The 21,858-nt window shown below is 38.3% G+C and overlaps 1 protein-coding gene across 1 annotated transcript in view; it reads right to left on the bottom strand.

Annotated features, from left to right (window-relative positions):
* Nucleotides 1–9,037: 9,037 nt before the first annotated feature.
* Nucleotides 9,038–21,858, bottom strand: part of FAM155A (family with sequence similarity 155 member A) — a 441,603-nt gene continuing 428,782 nt past the window's right edge. The window contains exons 4-5 of the mRNA XM_032226252.1: nucleotides 16,257–16,428; nucleotides 9,038–9,333 (exon numbers count right to left, since the gene is read on the bottom strand). Coding sequence (XP_032082143.1) covers nucleotides 9,038–9,333; nucleotides 16,257–16,428 — 468 coding nt within the window. The remainder of the gene's footprint in view (nucleotides 9,334–16,256; nucleotides 16,429–21,858) is intronic.

Below are 21,858 nucleotides of genomic sequence, written 5' to 3'. Positions count from 1 at the left end.
TCCATCTATCCATATTTTTATTTCTTAAATGCAAAGGAAGGGGGTCTATGGCTATTACTTCTATTTCACAAATGTCTGACTAAAAAGAGATTGCCAAAAGATTTGATTTCAGTTCTGTGCAGATGGTAAGTGAATTCTTAGTTTTGTAAAAGCTCAGCTCTTAAATCTATCTAGAAAACAGATCCCTCTCCATTAACTCAGACTCACAGTGGCAAAGCTTCTGCCAGAAATTATGATTGATATTTTTGCACTAAGCTACTTATATTTATATAACTGAAGCAGCATAAAAGCATTTGAAATCAATCCAGGCCAAGCTAATCAAAGGCTGCTCAATACCTAGAATTTTCTCTCTCAGATGACACTGTAGATTGCCCCTTTCCTTAAATTTTAGGTGGAGTCCAGAAATCTGAGCATTCTCAGGTAACAAATCTGCCCCAAATTTAAGGCATTATGGGGGGAGGTCTTGGAAGTAATGTAATATGGATTTGAAAACTGAATTCTGCATGGAACAAAAGATGCACCTCCACACAAAATAGGTCTCTCCATTATATATGAAAGAAATACTTACGCATTTTAAGGAAACTCTGCTGTGCTAGTCTTTGTGAAATTAATACATCTTATCTCTTGATCAGTTCTGCAGGCACACACATTCTTTCTATGCTTGCTATGGAAAATGAAAATCTGCATAATCAGCTCTTGATGTTTCTCCTCTTGTTCACAGCACAACTGGAAATGGGAGGCCAATCTCAATTCAGTTACGGCACAAATGATTAGGGATATGGAGAATGAGAAGGTTGGGTCTTTTGGTGAAACATGACTGATTATTTAAAGATTGTATGGATTTGTAACATCTGATCTGTTTGATTTTATGTCCATTATCCATCAGATTATCTTGCACCTACCACTTTAGAGATGTTGGAAGAGTAAATTGTGTTTAGAAATAGTTTCCTGAATTGCTTCCCCCAATTTCTTCCATTGTTCTTTCTACTCTAACTTATGCTTTATCCTTTCAACATCCTTCATCACTAGAACCCAATCCCACCTTGAGTAAGAGGCTGTACACCTTCTTTTGAAGAAACAGAATTATATTGTTAGAGTGGATAGATTGATTAAGAAGGATTTGCTTTTATCTTTCTTTTTCCTCTTTCAAACTTTTGTTCTATTTCTCTGTGTTTGTACTTTATTTCTTTTTAATATTCACCCTCCCCACCACCCACTTGCAATCAGAGATTCTATTTACTACTATTTTTAAAAAGAAAATGCTTTGTGGATTCTAATTATTCCTTTAAAGATTAGTATATTTGTATTTGTGCATATGTTGCTCGTACCTTCACAATCAAGCTGACAAATATAAGGCACTTTATATTCCATTAAATTAGAGAGATCTAATTTTACATCTATTAAAAGGTAAAATATGCATGTATGTTTGCTTGTAGAATGTTTACTAAGCAACTCAACTTCACTCTGGCAAACTTCAAGTGATCTATAAGAAAAAGCACTTTACAAAAGGAAGCTTCCTTTCTACAAAATCTTTAGACTATTCAATTTGAATTCCCAATCTCTTGACAATTAGAGTTTATATCAATAACCATTAATGTTATTGTTATGTTAATGTTTAAAACTTTTCCACTATCCAAGTAAACTGAATATATATAGCTTGTTTATTGTGCATATAGCTTGTGAATATAGAGCCAAGGTGGCGCAGTGGTTAAATGCAGCACTGCAGGCTACTGCTAGATCAGCAGGTCAGCGGTTCAAATCTCACCGGCTCAGGGTTGACTCAGCCTTCCATCCTTCCGAGGTGGGTAAAATGAGGACCCAGATTGTTGGGGGCAATATGCTGACTCTCTGTAAACCGCTTAGAGAGGCCTGAAAGGCCTATGAAGCGGTATATAAGTCTACTGCTATTGCTATTGCTATATAGCTTATTTTCTTGCATGAAATTTCTTAGCATGAAGTACAGGAAATATCAATTCAATAGAATGCTATATTGTGATAATTCTCCATGTGGAGCCAGACCAGTGATTGCTGCTTTAGTCTGAAATGTTACATTCCATATAATCTCTTCTACTGGGATGAAAGTTAGATGGTTGGGTTTTGTTGCTGTATTTTCTTTTAATTTCCTCTTCCTTTTTGTTTTGTACCTATTCTCTTTCTAGTATTCTTCGCTTTGCTTGCTTTTATGATATTATTTTCAAAACTGTAACTTAATTTACCATGATTGAATGGTAATACAAATACAAATATATCAAATATAAATATTTATACAAATATATGCAATTAGGAAAAAATGTTGATTGGTGACTATTGATGTCACTTGGTTCATGATAACCTGTTTTGCAATTGGATGGGGAGCAAAAGGCTTCAGCTTAACTCATGTAAGACAGAGTGGCTCTGGATTTTTGGATCTCTTCAACATCTTTGGTTCTGAATGGGTTGGCACTGACCCAGTGCACAATATGCCCCACCCTAGACTTGCACCTGCTGCTCAAGCGGCTGATGGAAGTGATGGCTTTAGAAGGCCATATTGTACATTAGTTGTGCCTGTTCCTGGCCCAGAGGGTCCTACTCATGGTCACTCATACCCTTGTGACCTCCAGACTGTAATACATTTTCTATGAGGTTGTCCTTGAAGAATATTTGGAAACTAGAACGGAACGTGGCAGTGCAGGCAATTGATGACACTGTTTATTCAGCCCATGTGTGGGCTGCTCCAGGGGCTGCATTGCCTTCCAGTGTGCTGTAAGCTGCTGGTTGTCATCTTTAAATCCCTTTATGGCTTGGGACTGGGCTTCTTACAGGACCAGTTGTCTCTGCCTCAGCTATTCAATCCAGCTGGTGTGGTGTGTTCCTCCTACTGTTGACTATTGGTGGGGACTAGAAGATGGCTGCCCTTTGGAACATCATCTCCACTGATATTGAATTGGACCCATACCTGACCTTGTTGGCCTTTTATAAGTAATTGAAAATTTGGTTTTGTTCCTGAGCCTTGAGCTCTAAGTATATGATATAGTCTTTGTCCTGGCTGTGTTGACAATTATTTGAATGATGCCTAGCTGTTTGTGTGCTATATACTGTCTGTCTGTCTGTGTGTGTGTGTGCGTGCGCGCACACACACATAACTTAGTTTATTGTAAGCCACCTAGAGTAACATACAGTATGTGATAGGATGGTTTCATAAATCAAACAAATAAAAATAAATATTGTTAATTTGGGAATGCAAGAACCCATATAAACCATAATGGCAAAAATACATATAGTTCTTCAATTGCATCATGATGGTCTGACACAGTTATGTCATGTCATCTGCAACATGACAACTTGATGCCTATGTTGTTCTTCACATCCTTCTTGCTCCTCCTGTGAATTCATTTGATACAATGCTTCACCCATGAAGTTAGCAATCCTGGTTAGCCTTAAGTCTCAATATTGACTCTCAGATTAATGTATTTGGTAGACTTAGTCAAAGGAAAGGAATATAATTCCATAGGTGCTGAGTCCCAGATCTGTGCAAAGTATTTGAAGAAGATCTTTGTAGCACTCATCATTGAAATGTTAAGGTAGCCATAGCATCTATTGGTACAGCCATTTCAAAGTTTGCAACAGCTGCCTCCAGCTTCTCTGTGTTTTAAAATGAGCATATACAGCACATACTTCCACTAGGATTGTTGGGGAAGCACAGCTATGCATGCACATATTACAGGGGGGTACTGAAAAGGCCTTCGAAGCAATTGTGCTGAACCCAGGAAGGGGGAAGGGAGTAATGATCCATTAAGGGAGAAGAAAATATTCAGGCTGGGGAAAGTGTGAAAAATAAACTCAATTGATTCTCCTTGACATACAGCAAATGTGGCAGATAGAAACCTGATAAGCTTTCAAGGTGTTCAAGACCTTTCAAAACCTAGATCCCAGCTTCTCCTCTTTCTTGACTTTCCCTACCTCAAAGTGCTGATAACCATTTATGTCAGAAGCTTCATTTTTGCCTTTAAGTGTACAAGGCACTTTTGAATGCTTTGCATGTTTCTACTGTGCAAGCCTGTGGCAAATTTTAATAAAACACATTGGGAAATTTGCTGCATTTGCTTTATCCATTGGAAATTTTCAGTAGATGTTCAGCAGAGTTATTTATGCTACAGATAGTATGATCTTGGCCATGGCATTAAGTCATGATCCTAATCTAAATATGTAGTGCATTAAAAATACAATAAAAACAAGGTTCGTCCAAAGGGATCTAGCTTATTTGAAACACGGAGTTTATAATAAAGCATATCTAATATGCTAAAATAAAATACAATAACCTCAAACTGAGGTTGAACTGAAAAAAAACATGGATTATAAATTTATCAAATAATTCTTTAAGCAATATGTCATCAGATTTTGGGGGAAATAACTGCTGAAGACAGCTTCACTGTGTCCTTATTTTGCCATCGATAATATTGCTTATGTTAGCCCATAAAAAAACTGCATTATTTATGTTAAAGATTTAGCATTTTTCAACTTTCTTCCTCTGAATAACAACTAATATCACACACTGCATTAGAGAATCCAAGCAGCTTAAAATATTATGTATGTATATGTTAAGTAGATTTATGTATGTACATGTTCCATTTCAAACCCTCTCTCTTACCTTCAGCAAGTCTTTTAATAAAACAACCCATTATTTAAATATTTTCAAAATAAAATTATAACCTTATAATTTCTTTTTACAATTTCATCAAGCATGAAAGAACCTGAGGGAAGAGACTCTAGAAGTCAGAGTTTTTATTCTGGCTAAGGATGTCTAAGGATGGTTGTTTTTTTAACTTTTCATTCCAATAGTTGATTTAGTTTGTAGGAGCTTGGAATTACATTAACTGGCATACAACCTTCTCTTGTTTATTTAATATTTATTCTTGTCCTGTCATCTGTGATGAAGTTGTGTTTATTTTATCTATTCATGTCATCAGGGGACTAAAAGATCTTCAAGATCCCTTACAACTCTGCTATTCTGTTAAATTAGTTTTGCAAAATTTTAGAGAGACCTTACTTTGAAATTCTACCTTTGGAGCTCTTTTAACTAGGTTTTAGTGAAAGAAATAGAAATCTTCCTTATAAAACAGAGAGAAATAAAGAAATGTTTTTATCCTGTATTGTTCTAATAAAGCTATATCGGGCTAGACCACACAATTTTAGGCCAATTACACTTCTTTCTCATATGTGATTTCTGATATCTTTTAAATGTTTCTGTTTTTCAAAGTAACTCTTTGAAATATTTCAATCCTTGTTTGGTCTTCCACACTCACTGGAACTTGATCTTCAGCTTGTACCCACATTTTAATCCACTTTTCCACAAAACGAGTAATTCTGCACGGAGGGATAGCTTTCAACAGTTCTATTTACCCCTCCACACCCAAAAAACTATTCTCTCTCTTTAATGAACAGAAAGTCAGTATAATGAATTCTCAAGTGCACTAAGGAAGAAACAATTAGTAGCTCTGATTGTGTTCTATGACATTTTGGCTTTGCAGTATTAATATATTGCAACAACTCTGGATTTTTCCTTATTTCAGAAAATTAAATCATAAAACACATGAAAGAAAGGGGAAGTCTTGTTGCATACAAGTTCAAAATAAATGTCATTCTCTTTCTTCAATGTACTAGGCTAGAATATTGAATCATGGTCTGTTAGAAGCCAATTCTTCATCATGTATGTCAATTCATACAATACAAGGAGAAATGGAACAAGATGGCGGTTACAGTGGCAAGATGCAAATTTATTTGGGCAAAAGTAATAGATGCACAATATCAAGCATGCTCAGGTTTGTGCCAAGAAAACGGTTACGGATGAGAAATGGATGGGATGAGCTTTTGCATCATACATGATTATGTTTCTCTGAACTTCATTAAAAAAAAGTCCTTTTGTTCTAGGCATGGTTTCTTAGCTGCTGCTAAGAAAGAATACAGACCACTGCTGGAGTAAATATACCCAGGCCCAAACAATAACACACACCGCAGCAGCTGTCTCCCGAGAACACTATATTCCTTTTGGGAAAAAAGAAAAATCAGTAAAAGTATTAGATTGGGAATTAGGGTAGTGACCGAGACGATGTAACTGCAGGCACCTATTTGGAAAGGAAGGAAACATTTTATTATATTTTTAAGTAAAATGGTTTGTGCTTACTACTTCATTTTACTCAATGTTTGGCTTTTTTAAAAAAGCAAATGAATAATGTTGCCACTGTTTTTTTTTTTAATGAGTTATTTTTTCTCCTATATCCCTGCCTGAAGCCAAAAAGAAGTTGAGCTGATTTCTCCCCCTAAAAATGCAACCGAAAAGGGATGGCTGGGAATGGGGTGGGGAACAGACAGAGGTGGGGGGGGGGGAAGAGAATACATTTTTTGTATTCTCTGCAGTAGATCATTATGAGGCAAAACAGGATCCCACTGAGAAGAATCAGCATTTGTTTTTAATGTTATTTTAAGTGGGGTATGTGAACAGAACGCACTACTGTGTTGAGATAGCGGAAAAACAAAAGGAGGAACAAAATATGAATGTTTAATTCATGGGAGAAACAAAACGATGCCATGAATGCCACAGAAATGGAGGTTGCTGAATGGCCTTTGTACAGCAGAGGTAGATCAAGGTATATAACAAACTGTTTACTGACCATTTACATGTTAAGATAAGAAAGAAAAAGTGGTCAGTTGAACAAGAGCTCCCCTAAGGTGTATTTTTTCCCCCACACTTAAGCCCTCTAGTGCTTTGGCTCTATACAGATTTTGCTGTGTGGATTTTGCAAGAAGAGATCAGATTTTCTTTGAAATTTACATTCCGTCATTGAATAAAGCTTTCCTTTTCCCCACCCTACCTATTTTCAGCGCATTCCCACAATATGTATCACAAAATGTACTCATCCGGGGGGGGGGGGAAACGCCATCTTGAAACGCATGGTGCTTTATGCCATGTAGATATCTACAGGTGTACATGCACAGTGGAGAAGGAAGGAAAACATAAGGAAAGAAACTGAAGCTGAAGAATTCTGCGTTTACGTGCCGTTTTGTTTTGTTTTGTATTTGCACAGGTCATTTTAAGATCCTCATTCTCAGTCATAGCAAAACACTATCAAAACAAGAAGTCTTGCAAAATAGTTCAGATTATACATTTTAACAAATGCATTAGTTTAATCTGCTAAAGCAGTAGGGTTGTTTCTCTAGGTTGTCTTTGTTGTTGTTGTTGTTGTCAGAACTTCACAAATTATAGAACATGAATAAAAATGCATATCAACACTGCAGTGAGGAACAGAAACATTTCTTGAAATGGGCAAGGAGTTATTTTTTTTTAATGCAAGAAGTAAGAGAATATCTTTTTTCCTTCATCTCTCAGCTACACAGCAAACAGCTCTAAAGTGCACTTCCCAAGTGTAGTTAGAGAACAGGAAGGAATGAAAAGTTTTTGTTTTGTTTTGTTTTGTTTTTTTAAAAAAACAGCCCTTATTAACTTTTCCTTCCATTTATTCTAGTGTAAACTCTAAAAAGCCATTTTAAAAAGCAAGATCCCATCCACTCAGCAGGTGATATGGTCCTATAAAAAGAGCAATGAAAAAGGCAATTGGATTTTCTTCTCCCGTCAACCCCTCACAATACTTGACTACTTATAGCCCAGCATCTTAAATTTTATTGCACACTCATGAAAATATCCTTAAAAAAGAAAAAAAATGAACTTTTTTTCCCAGCTGCACTATCTTAATTGGATCTCCTCCCCACCCTACCTCACTCCCAAAGATTTAATTGTAGCCTCGAGAAGCAGAAACTATCCCGCAGGCTGTAGGAACTGTATCAGCATAACACACAACGGTGCAATTCATTTTAAAATGGTCATCTGCTTGGTTGGGCAAATGATTTCACAAGAGATGTACCCCAATATTTATGTTCAGAGTATGTACACTCACATGCAATGACCACATTACCTATGCTTGATAGGACACTTGTGTTCTTCACAGCCTTCGTGATATCTCTAGATATCCTCAGAACAGGGGTGAAAATATTTTTCTCTCCCTCCCCAATAAACCTTTTGGTTTATATAGATGGTATTACCATGTGGTACAGAGATGATAACAGAGGAATAAAAGCCGTAACTCACAATGAATGCCAAACTTTCCCCACCGGTGTGTAGGAATCCCTTCCCTTCTCATCACTTCGTTGAGGTCTTGGCTTGGTTTCACACATGGTAGTCTAAATCAAGCCGCTCCTGTTCAACTGACCAGTGAGAAAAGACTAGACTTTTTGAAAATGGGCCTTGGAGCAACAGTTTGTTATAGATTTCTTTATATTAAGGTTTCATTGTCAGATCCCACTTTCAAAGGAGAGTATTAACGGTGCTCTCCTCCCCGCCCGCCCCTCCCTTACTTTGGATTTCTCCAGTCAGATGACTTGTGTAACAGTGGCAGAGGTGCGTTTGGCCTCACACCCATTCATTGTGATTACACCAAAGGAAAGCAAGCGGGAATGGTTTGCTCTGGGGCACTGAAGCAGGGGAAAATAGAATGGGAAAAAAGAGAACTGGTTTTGTGGAGGGGAGGGCTGGGAGGGGAGGGCTGGTTTTCACTGTTTTGTTTTTTAAAAAAATCTTTTGCCATGGGACCACAGCAGTTCTTTCTTCTAATAGAAACTGACAAGACATAAAAGACCAAACTATTTGATGAGCACACACAATGACTAGAAATAGATAAGACAGTGAAAAGACTTAGTTTAGCTCTGAGAAACTGTCTGAAAAATAAAATCCTGTATTAACAAGTGCAAAACAAACCAAAAAAAGAAACTCCAAACATTAAAACACAGTGTATAAAATGGTGTGAGAAATTTAAGTCACCGGACAGCCTTTTAGTCAATAAAAAGCTGTATAGGATGTGTCCTTGTTTGGATAGTGGCCCGTCGGTTGAGTTTTACCCAGAAGGCTTTTGGAGGAGTGAACAGAGGGCAAAAAGGTCCAGTCTTTTGGGTCTGACTGCCATATGGGTGGGCCTGCTGTATGCCTGTAGGAGGAGATGGATCAGGTCTCTTATTCCTCATTGGTGGAGTTATCTTCAAAATTTGTTATGCCTCCAAAGCCCAGTTCTGTTGAATTCTGTGCTGCTGAGACAGTGAGTACTGTATGTAAGAGAATTAATACAAGAACACACAGTTTGAGTCTGCTGTTACACAGTCTTGATGCTGATGAAACTGTGAGTGATGTCCGGTGACACATCATTGAGTCACTTGTTTTTATAGTCCCTTTGGATTGGTTATCGGATAAGAGTCCCCATCTGACATCACAGCATTCTGGTTCTGCATTGGTTGGGTAATTGTCATAGAGCCCTGCAGGAGAGAAAAAGAGCAACATATTAATAGTCTTTTATAAAGAAAAGAAAAATGGAAAGGAATAGACCCTTATAATCTGCCCAATAGTCAAATATAATGTATAAATATTTAGAATCTATGGCTGTGATTACATTACTTCTCTTGTGTCAGAAGTCATTCCAGACAACCTAAGTGGAAAAGCAGCATGTATTAAGATTAATTAATGGTAATAATAATCACTCATTATCAAATATTTAACAAAAGCTTCTCTGAACAAATTTACCAGAGAATTTTGTTCTATACTAAGCATTATTTGACAATCAGTTTTTTCCCATAAATTTGGGACTTACAGTATATACAGTATGTCTTAATTTTCAAACTATTATAAAAGGTTTTCAGATAAATCAACACTCAGCAGTATCTAAAATGTACTTGAAATGTCATGAAAAACCAACTATAGCTATACTTCCAAATCTGTCATTCTCAGTTGGTTCATCAATCATTCTCCACAGAGTTTGCCTCTTAACTAATTGCAGTGTCTTCCAACTCTTGCAGTCACGTCTCCCTATAATAGCCCTTCTGAAAAAATAATTCACATATTCTCAGCCTGGTATCTTTCAGACATCCTGGACTGCAACTCCCCAAATTGCCAATCAAAAAATGTTTTCTTCCTAGCATTTTCCCATAAATGAAGGTCCACATTTTTGGATCATCTAAGGATTGGTCCATTGGTTGCCACGGGAATCGACCAACTAGCTTGTTACCTAAGCCTGAATGAAAAGAAGAAATTCATAAATATTCCCCCAAACCATAAACATCTCATGAAACTTACTTATGGACACTTGGAACAACTTTTTGTCCTCGCTCATGCTCCCCAATTCTGTGATTTTTACAATTTCCTTTCTTACCTCATGATACTATTACAAAACAACTATTACAAAACAACTTTAAACACCTTCATTTTGAAGCATCTTGTTGTTTGGTGAGTCACAAATTCATATTAGAAGTTCTTTTGTAACAGAGTCAGTCTTGATTACTTTACTTAGGAACTATCGCGGTGAAAGACGTTCACTTCCAACTTGAATGCTTCTCATTCACAACTCAAATGCAATTTGTTATGCATGAACTGCTTGATGTTCTCCACTAGATGTCCCCAGTGACCTGTTCTAAACTTTAAAATACATGCGGAATAACCCATGCATAGTTCCCTGAATTTAAAGCATAAACAAGAAATCTCTACAATGCTTTGTACCTTTTATAAGTAGAATAATGCTGATTGGCTCCAAGGAACATGTGACATCTATTTTTTCTTTGCTGCCTAAATTCAGGAAGCAGCTTTAATTTGAAATATAATACTTGGGTCTCTCTAAGTCAAGACTCTGCAAGCATTTCTCAGGACAGAGGGTGAGGTTTGATACTCCTTTGCTTGGTGTCTCTTCCTCTTTTTTTGGGGGGGGGGAATTCTCTAGAGCAGTGGTCCCCAACCCCCGGTCCGCGGACCGGTGCCGGGCCGTGGAGTACCTGGCACCGGGCCGCGCAGCGGCCGGGGGCCATGATCGCTGCTGCCTCTTCACCCACACGCGCAGCCTGAGATCAACCCCGGGACTCGAACCCGAGAGCCGCCTCTCCGGTCCAAACCCCACTCCCACCCCAGCCGCCCGCCCGGCCACCTTGGTAGCCCGTGGAGACGGAGCGCGTTCGGTTCGCCGCTACCTGGGGGCGCCGTCCCCATGACGTCACCGCGGAGTCCTCGCCTCCTTCCCTGGCGAGGCTTTCTCCCCACCAGCCAATCAGAGGCCAGTCCCCGGGCAAGTGGGGACAAGTTGCTGGCCGGTCGAAGCAGAAGCGGGAGATTGGAGGGGGGGAGAGAGCGAGAGAGCGAGCGCTGGGCGGGTGGCAGCGTGTTCCACAGCGGACTAGGTGCGCCGCGGGCTGCCAACCCCCCCCCCCCACACACACACGTACACACACTGCCTCTCTGGCAATTGGCTGCCCAGGAAGGGAGCGGGGAGCTTTCACAGATAGGAACGTGATGGGGTTTGTTTCCTTCCCCCACTCCTGAGCCCTTTTTTTTTTTGCTTGCCTTCTGGGGTCTCCGCCATGGAGCAGCCGAGGTCAGATGGGGAGGCGGAGAGAGAGAGAGAGAGAGAGAGAGATGGGCGGGTGGCAGCTGTCTGTGAAACATCTTCCCCTCCCCACCTCCTGGGCAGCCAATTGCCAAAGAGGCACGGTGGGGGTGGTGGGGGTGGTGGGGGTGGAAGGAAATAAAAAGAGAAGTTGCCCTTTCATTTTGCAATCTCTCTCTACGACCTTGTTTCATTCTCTTCCCTTTTGTTTCGTCCTCATTTCTCAATCTCAGCAACTTTAACACTTTTGGACTTCAACTCCCCAAATTGCCCAGCCAGCTAGAATAGATAGATAGATGGTGGATAGGTGATTGATAGATAGAGAGGGATGGATGGATGGATGGATGGATAAATAGATAAATAGATAGATAGATAATAGATAGATAGAGGATATATACACATACACGCATACACACATACATACACAGAGAGAGACAGAGACAGAGACAGACATGGATGGATAGATATCACAGAAGTGAGTACACCCCCTCACATTTTATAAATATTTAAGTATATCTTGCAGCAGTTTAGACATTAATGGCTGGGGGCCATGATCGCTGCAGAACAACGCCCCCCCACCCCTGCGTGCGCTCAGCGGGCCACGGTAAAATTATCAAAGGCTGACTGGTCCGCGGCGATAAAAAGGTTGGGGACCACTGCTCTAGAGGCTCCAAATAAATAGGATCAAGAGAGTTTCCTGATCTCCTTCCTCATTGATCACTTTCACCAGCTGAATGATGAATTCATTAACAATGCAGAGAAACAGTTAAAACTATCACATCTTAGATGACCATCAAAAGGCAGCAAAGAGAAGTTGCTGCATTGCCTTGCAGTTAGTCATTGGTCAAATTAGACTGTCAGACAACACAGAACTGATGCAGTTCAATCTTCATAAGACCTGAAGAATGGTACAATATTTCCGGTTTGGCAGAAGAGTTTCTGCTTGGAAAACTCCTTCTGCTAAGGAGAAGACTCTTGAGAAGACTCAGACATTCCTTCACTTTTCATTTTTACAGAATACACAGAAATTAATGTAGTCTGGACAGCATGCAACATTTTCCCAGCTTTTATTATCCTGGCTACTATAACTGAAGACCTGCAATAGGTTCAGAAACCCATCAACATTATGTTTTTCATTAACATTTAACAATAACATTATCATCTTAGATGCTGTCTTACAATCTACAGAGCAGCAAACCAACTGGTTATTGAGAACTTTTGAATTATCTCTGAAGGCCAATGACTTTCCATATGGAGAATTGACTTGCTCTTTTAGTTAAGCTGTATCCCTGATAAGAGACCATTCCATCTAAATATTTCAGTATCAGGAATTGTTTATTTCTATAATGCAAAACAGGAGGTTACTTTTGGTCCACAAAGTTTAAATTCTGAATTGCAAAATTTTTGTCTGTATGTTAAAGATATAACAATGAAACAAAATATTTTTTAAATGATTAAAGCAGAGTTTTAATGCCCACATTCATGGCATTCACAACCATCCTATTAGGGATTTGCTATATGAGAAATAAATAGTAATAGTAAAAAAAGGTTGCATTTTGAAATAGCTAGTGCATTTTCTCATCTTTAGGATTTTGCCTATTCCAAATAAAAAGAAAGAGTTTCCTCTCTACCAAGCAGGGCATTATAGCAATCTGAGGTTTGTTTGAGATATTTTGTTGTTCTCATCCTGCAGAAGTTCAGAAAAAGTAAATAGCTCACTAGCCATTTCAGAGCTCAAGTTCGTGTCTTAGAGTTTTTCACAAATCGGAACCATTGGAGACAATGGTATCTGGGACAATAAAGTAGTGGTATAATCTGGACAATGTGTTTGAGTTATATTTATTCCTACCCTCTGATATTATCAACAGAGAAGCTGCTGTATTGGTCAAAAACACTAGTATGAACAATATCAAGAAAAATATAATTCCTGATAAAGAGTCACCCGTGTTCTGATAATGAATTTTGCCTTCAATCAAGCTATATGATTTGTGAGTTGGGAGTAAGAATTACTACAAAAAGAACATCTTTGAGGTTTCACATTATGAAATTATGCAAATGCATTATTCCTTTTTTATTTATGGATTTCTATCCTTTCTTTTGCATTATTTCACAATATATGTCAACCCGGAAATGTATTGATTGACTAGGATTTTTATTAATTTAATAACACTAAGAAATGTGTGTGTGTGTGTGTGTGTGTTAGTATTTGTTAGTATGGGTTATTTACACTGTTTCCCTGAAAATAAGACCTCCCTGTATAATAAGCCCAATTGAGCTTTTGAGTGCATGTGCTAAAATAAGCCCTCTCCTGAAAATAAGCCCTCCCTGAAAATATTGCAACACAGCAGCAGCCATGAGGTGACCACACTCACTGCCTCCTGCATCTCAAAAATAATAAGACCTCCCCGAAAATAAGTCCAAGCACTTATTTTGGGGGTCAAAAGAAAATAAGAAAAAAATAAGAAAAATTTTATTACTGTGTTTCCCCGAAAATAAGACAGAGTCTTATTTTCGGGGAAACACAGTAATAAATTATTCTGCTCATAAATCAACCATTTATTAAATCATAAATCAACACCTAGGCCAGCATTTCCCAAAGGGTATTTTCCAGATGTATTAGGTGATATTCCCATCTCCTAAGCCATCCAAGTATCATAGTATTGGGGATCATGGAATTTATAGATGCATTAGATTTGAAGAACTGAAGAAGCCTCTTGGATGAGAAGCAAAACATCTTCAAATAAAAACCAGAAAGTCCAGTTGCCTCTTGAAAAAGCACCTTCGGGACAACCATGACCTGGATGACTGAGAATCTCCATAGACATTTAGATTTGAAGAGGTTAAGTTATCACCGCTAGTCAAAGTGCAGTCTTTCTGTCTTTCTCTTACTTTTACCTGGTCGGTTGCCTGGTCAGCAAACCGTGATAATGCCAAAATATTACATGTTTGTGTAACATGTGTAACATAATCACAAAAAATATGTGAATATATACTTGTATTAGGACATATGATACAAATTCTAAGTTGTGGGAAATGCACGATTAAAAATCCGTACACGTCAGTTAGCATTTGATCCCTGTAGATGGGCCAATGCTCCTAGATTTCTGAGCATTTATATGAAATTCCTCTACATGATACCAATTATCCAGGGTGAACATTTTGGACCCTTTTGTTTAATTAAGGTTGAATGCTTGGATTGACTAACATTACTAGCTTTAATCCTTTTGCTTCCCCAGGCAGACCAGAAGGAAGAAGCATGATGCCCAGGCCACAAAATGTTTAATATTCCTGTTAATTCCAAAATATTTTTATGAAGACCCAGAGACACAGTATTAGCATATAAAATTCCCTTCGCCAAAAAAATCCCAGTAGATCTTTAAAAGCGAAGAATTTATTCGCACTGCATATTCATATTTAATTTGTCATGATATTGTAGGCATATATCAAAGTTAATAGTTATGGCAAAAGCAAGAATGAGAACGGATGCTTCATATTCAATCATTATTCTCTCAGAAGTATTTAAAAAAACCTAGAATTTCTGTTGTCCATATGTACATTCACACACATGTATTTATGTATGCAGGTTCAGGTCAGTATTATCTCTTGGTGACTGCTTTGACTAGCCCCTGCAAGCTTTCTTGCCAAGGTTTTTCGGAAGTGATTTGCCATTGTCTTCTTCCTAGAGCTGAGAGCGAAGGACTGGCCCAAGGTCACCCAACTGGCTTTGTGCCAGGGGTGGGTTTCTCGCCCCGTTCCAACCGGTTCGGTTGGAACGAGGCCGGCGGCATCCTCGCGCATGTGCGCGCCGCACGCATGCATACTAGCGTCTGTGCGATGCTCCAGCTGCTCCTGGAGGATCGCGCAGGCGCTGTATGCATCCTGCGCATGCGTGGAAGCGCAGAATTCAGCAAAACCGGGTAAGGAGCGGGCGCGGGGGGGGGCTTCGCCGTTCCCAGAAGTTACTTACTTCCGGGTTCGGCGACCAACCGGATCGCGGGGACCGCCGCGAACCGGTTGAAACCCACCCCTGCTTTGTGCCTATCATGAGACTAAAACTCAGTATCTGGTCTCTAGCTTGATGCCTTAACCACTGCACCAAGAGGCTTCATATTTGAGTACACCCTTTGTTCTTTCAATATTTCAGTTTGTTGACACATTTTCAAGCTCTGGGGATGTAGTTGGACCAGGTACACAGCATTGCAATTTAGGATGGAAGAAAGGCAATAAAAGATTCACACAGGAAGTATTTTCTGTAGAACTACCTGGTATTTTTAAGCTACAGCTATAAGCAGAGGTGTATTCTAGCATTGGTTGCACAGCTGATGCAACCAACCGGGCATAGTGATATTCCAAAGGTACCGCTTTTTTTGAAAGTGAATCATACCTTTTTTCATTCTGCACATTGAATTTTATAACTTAGCCTCCCTCAACAGCACAGGAAGTTTCATTCTAACAAGCCCATAGAAATATTGTCCAAGCTGAGGGATTCTGTACAGGTGGCATAAATAGGAAGTGCTTGAGAACATGAAGTGGAATTATCTTCCGGAACTGATACAAACACAGAACAAATAAAGTGAATTGGTATCTAAGGCAGATGAGTCATGCCTAAGTAGACATGAGGAGGAGGGGAAGTGTGAAAGAGAGAAGGCAAAAGGGAACACTCTTGAGGACTACAGAGCATTCTTGTGGGATATATAATGGAGAAGGAGGTCTTGAGTGGAAAGCAGAAGGGAATTCTTAATTATATGTGGCCCTCAGGCTTCAGAAAATGGCTCCGAAAGGAGTGTTAGAAACAGCTGCTAAAATCTGACATACCTGTACAGATGAAACTGGATAACCCTCCATAGATGACATCATCATTGTCTGGTAATATAAATGGACACCTTGTCTGAACTTCCAAACAGTATTGCTTGCAAGGAATTGTGTTGTTGCAATGAGACTGTGTGACTTCAAAATACTGGGAACAGAGCCAGGCCTTGTAGACAGTCTAAAGGAGAAGAAAAAGAAAGACAGGAAGAAAAGTAAAGAATCAGATTAATTGACAAGACAAAGCAGCACCAGTAGAATCATTCTTATCGCTCTATTTTTATCTATCACACTTTAAAAGCTTTTCAGCAAAATAAGGCAGGAATCCTTTGGACAACACCTCACTTTCTTCCTTTTCCAGAAAGTGAAATTCTATGCCTTCTATCATGACTTATTCTGCCTTTGGCTTATTAATTCCAAGACTTAGAATGTAACATGCAGAGCATTCATTCATATTTCGTCTTCATGGGAAGGAGATCAGTGAAATTGTATAATGCTTGCACTTTCTACTGTCTCAGTATAAACGAAGCAGAGCCTATCCGCCTTCCAACAGGCAAAAACTGCTAGTTCATATCAGGGTACTGAGAGATGCTTATCTTGCCCCAGACCATGCTTGCTGTGAGTGCTTTTATTGTGTAATTACTTCATAGACAGAATTTTACCGAGAAGCCAAGTTAAACCCCAGCTATCCATCTATAACCTTCTTGTGTTTTTTTTCCTGCCATTTCTTGAGGCTCTTTTCTTATCACCTAAAAATCCATTATGAAGGAAAAGATTGTGCAATGCCTTGCGATTGATAGCCCTGCCTTCATCTGTGTCAAATTCAAATTCCAATGTCCTTTGTTTCCTTCACAGGGATCTGAATTAGCCGAGTGTTCCTTTTTGCTACCTCTTCCCTATGGTTGGTTTTATAATTCAGATTTCTACTCCAGCCACCCCAAAGAAAGTAAAAGACATCAGCTAACCCTCCCAAAAGCTTTTACTAACTTGCCAAAATTATTAAAACGGTTTGAATAAATAAAGCTTTTATTTTTATACATGGACATGGAAGTCATTTGCAAAATTAAGAAACCGGAGAGATTTTTCTGGCAGGCAAATTAGAGGCAGAGAAAGAAACTAAATGTTTCACTTAAAGAAACTATGTTACTTCCACATTGCCCCCCCCAATTCTCCACCCCCACATGCCTTTTTTATTTCCAAACGGTGGACTAGCACAGGCATCTCTATCATCTTGCTAGCTCATATTCTAATAGTAATAACTACCTTGATTAAAAAATCCTTTATCAGAATATAATATGTCCATGGGACCAAAGTAGTTTGTGCCACACTCCTCCTCTATATTACATTAGTAACTGCAATGAAGAAACAGTGCTACTAGGTTTTCATGGTACAACCCAACCTTGGTCTAAGAGCAGCCAAAGATTTCTGAAAGACAAATCTTTAGAACTATATTTACCGGTTGTTTCTGGCAACCAAGCTGTGGCTGACCTGCTTTTTCAGATTTCTGGGCATTAGAAATTGTGGGAAATGTGCTCTTCATACATTCCAAGGGATTTTGGGCAATTGGTATCCTGCCAGCAAGATGCAGAAGATTCCAAAAAGATTTTGAGTTTGACTGCCAAATGATCTGATGGTAGTGAGGGAGGGATCGTTTCCAGCAAACTTATTCCAATCCAGACCAGCGTTTCTGAAGCCCCATGTTTCCACCACTCTTTCTCCAGTTTAAGAAAGTTGGACCATACAAAAGAATTGAGGCCTTTGAACTATGTTACTGGAGAAGACTCCTGTGAGTCCCTTGGACTACAAGGTGATCAAACTGGTCAGTCCTAGAGGAGATCAACCCTGACTGCTCTTTAGAAGACCAGATCCTGAAGATGAAACTCAAATACCTTAACCACCTAATAAGAAGGAAGGACTCACTGGAGAAGAGCCTAATGCGGGGAAAGATTGAGGGCAAAAGAAGAAAGGGATGACAGAGAATGAGGTGGTTGGATGGAGTAACCAAAGCAGTAGGCATGAGCTTAAATGGACTCCAGAGTATGGTAGAGGACAGAAAGGCCTGGAGGAACGTTGTCCATGGAGTTGCGGTGGGTCAGACATGACTTCGCAAATAACAAAAAATCAAGCTGCCTTAAAATGTGGCATCCATAATGGAGCTAACTAGGAAATATTTGAGTGGAAAGTAAAGAAATTAAGCAGCTAGGATTTTATACAGCAACAGCAGAGAGAAAAAGGCCCAATGGCTGCCTCCTGGTACCTCTCATAAATCCTCTTTGTTTATACACCCATCTTTTCTGCCCTTTTATTCTGCAAATGATTCCTTGAATGAGTAAATCCAAAGTCCACAATCTACTAAGGAGCATGGAAAATATTTAAACCTTAATGATTTAATAAATACCATTGACAGGTAAAACAGCTACCTCTGCTTGTAACAGTTTTACTGTGTAAAGTTAAGTCATAGATATTCACAGAAGGTGGTGCTAGTTACCTCCTAGTAAGATCTAGTCTAGGCTAAAACAGTTAAAAGGAGTAGAGCACAGATATTTAGGTCTCCTGCATAAGTATACAATATTTTAATTACTGGATCATCCAAATGAAACATGGTTATAAATAGCTGCTTATAGACATGTCTTTGCATTTCATATCCAAGATTCTAATTCCCAATATTTCAAGTCATAGCATTTCTTACGGCTATGTAGACCTGCACTTTAATAACTAAAATAGATATACATACATACTGTACATACATACATACATATATACATTGATTGAGATATTTAAATCCATTGTGTTTGCATTGATTAAAGATTTAGAATGCCCTACACTCTGATTGTGGCCTTGTCCAAAGTGTTATAGTCCTCCACATGCCTATGGATACAAGGTAAATTGGTGGCGAGAGATGAATTTTCTGTAAAGTGCACAATGTACGAGCCTTAAGGCTGTTTCTTGTTCCATTCCGTGCAAAAAAAAACCTGTGAGAATCCAGTTAATATATTTATAACATTCCTGCTACTACCTTTTTATTCCAAAGTCTTTGTATACAAATCCTTATGTCTGGGTGACAACCTAATAATCCTTGCATAATCTGACAATTTTCCATATTTTGATAAATTCTGTTTCTCCCACGAAGTTTGCTCACTAACGCCTGTTGGCTTTTCTATGTGCTACATCTGTCCATAGATGCCTATAAAGAGCCAAGATCTGTTAAAAAACTGTATCAAGCAATGAGCTGAAGTTTGACTGCGATTTGCTCCTATATTTTATATTTAGAAAAACTGCTTTAAGTTTGCTTTTATTTTAAACTAGCCAATAACCTGGCATTGCCCAGGTATTTATTTATAGGCGGAAAATGTCTGGACCAAATGTAATTTCTAATATTGGATTTTTCCCCTTAGCAGAGGGAGCCCCCTTGTGGAGTACTGTGAAGCCATTACCATGGCAACTCCACTGCACTGTACGGTAGAAGCCAGTACAACAGAACAGACTGCATCTTAACAGAACACACACCTTAAGGGGTGTTAGAGGTGTCTTACCTCCATAGTATTTTTTCTCCAGAGGGTGTCATCTGTATATGAATGAGCGTGTGTGTGTGTGTGTGTGTGTGTGTGTGTGTGTGTGTGTATGTATGTATGTATGTATGTGGCAGAACATAAAGAATGAAATAAATGAAAACTTTTGCTAATAAAAGATAAAGGACAACTGTAAATGTAAAAAAAAAGGTAGATTTTAATGAAAAGACGAAATAGTTCACCCAATAAGTAAGATAATGTCTCTTTAAACAGAGTCTGGAAAAAGATAACTTCTTTCCTAGCATGCTAATAACAACAATTTAAAAAAAATTTCTAGGCGTTTCTTCACGAAATATAAAAGAACAATTATAGAGCACGTTTTTCTCTTTTTAGTTGTGGCTTTTCTCAATCAAACAAAGGAAACAAAAAGTAAAGGCTTAAAATTCAGTTGCTTGAAGTTTTAAGAACAATTTCCTAGAAACTCGGTGCTATTGAAATGTATTTTATTTTTATCTGTTCTAGTTTTTTGTCAGTTAATTTATAGAGTTTCTTCTGTTTATTTATAGTGGCAACAGATAGTAACAAAGTTGCTAGGCAACCATTAAAAGAACAATATTCCTAAACTGTGATTTCTGACTACTTTCCCTTGGATTTTAAGTCATTATATTTTGAAGGGAAAATATTAGCACTAGAAGTATTTGCTTAACAAAAAATTATATGTTGCTGTTATTTTTAATTATTTACATATAAAAGTGAAAGTGGTACTGGAATAATCCAAATTTATTATTATTATTATACGGGGTCCAAAGCATAGTTTTCTATCCTTTTGATTTTTCAGTGCTTTTAATCTTATTTTTTTACTTTATCCTGTAGATAAAATACAAACACGAAGTAGTCTGATCCTGTTAAATTGGACTCCACCATAGCAAATAGTAGCAAACGAAGGAAAATGCTAAATGAGTTTAAAATGCTGCCATCTTCTCAATGTTGGGTTTCTTTACTTTTTATTTCTAATATATGAAATTCTTATGGAAATGTTTTGTCATTGCTGAGCAGATACTACTTATTTCAGTGTCATCTAAAAAAAACCTGTATTTCCTTAATGTCCCTGGTAATTTCAGTGTGAGAAGATAATTCTCATAATTGTGATACTATTACTTGTGCATTTTCACTTTGATATACTTAAATTTCTATTCTGAACTATTCTAACTTTCTCCATCCTGATGTCTTTCAGGGTGTTGGATTGCAACATTTGGCAATCTTCCCATTCTGCTCATAACTGATAAACATACAAGAGTTTTTACTTTCTTATTACAGATTACAATTACTGATTTTTCATAGATTCACCCGGGTTTTTCTTAATAGTTTCTAGATTGAGTTGGTGGGGTCAAAAAAGCACAATGTCCGTGTGTAGATGAAAAGATAAGAAATAATACACATAACATGGACCTTTGATCATACCAGCATGACTTTTTTTTGACCATGTAGACATCACCCCTGAATCTGGCAATTCCCAGTTGATATCAATCTCAGATGATATCAGGTGTACATACCATGTGTGACTTTTGGATTTGGGTCTTTAGATACATTTTGGTTGGGCAATGGGACATGGCCAATGAAATGGATAAGGAAAGACAGCATGTTGCAGTACTGTACGGGTTTTTTATATACATATTCCTGCTAAATACTGATGTGAGCTATAACCTAATCTGGAAAGCTTTAAATCAATATTTTTTATAAAATAAAGACAATTTCCCCTTGAGATACAACATCCAGTATTGTTGATAATTTCAGACATCTCATTATCTTACAGTGGTTAAAAAAAACAAAACATGCCATAACATTTTTGTTTGTCACAGAATATGGTAGAATTTCATTTAGTAAAAAAATATAAAAGCCACACTAATAAAAAATACAAAAAAAAAATACTAACACTGGCGAAGGGAAGATAAAAATGCCCCCCCCCCCAGCAATGGAACCAGTTCCCTAGCCCCAGTTCTGGCAGCATAACCAATTCCCGAGAGCCTTCCAAATATCAGAAGGGATGGGGCTGAGCTGATTTCACAGGTAAGTTACCTGCCAGATTTATAGAATTATGGATT

Source organism: Thamnophis elegans, chromosome 11 (genome assembly GCF_009769535.1).
Source record: "Thamnophis elegans isolate rThaEle1 chromosome 11, rThaEle1.pri, whole genome shotgun sequence".
Classification (NCBI taxonomy): Eukaryota; Metazoa; Chordata; class Lepidosauria; order Squamata; family Colubridae; genus Thamnophis; species Thamnophis elegans.
This window is presented reverse-complemented; position numbering and strand designations above follow the sequence as displayed.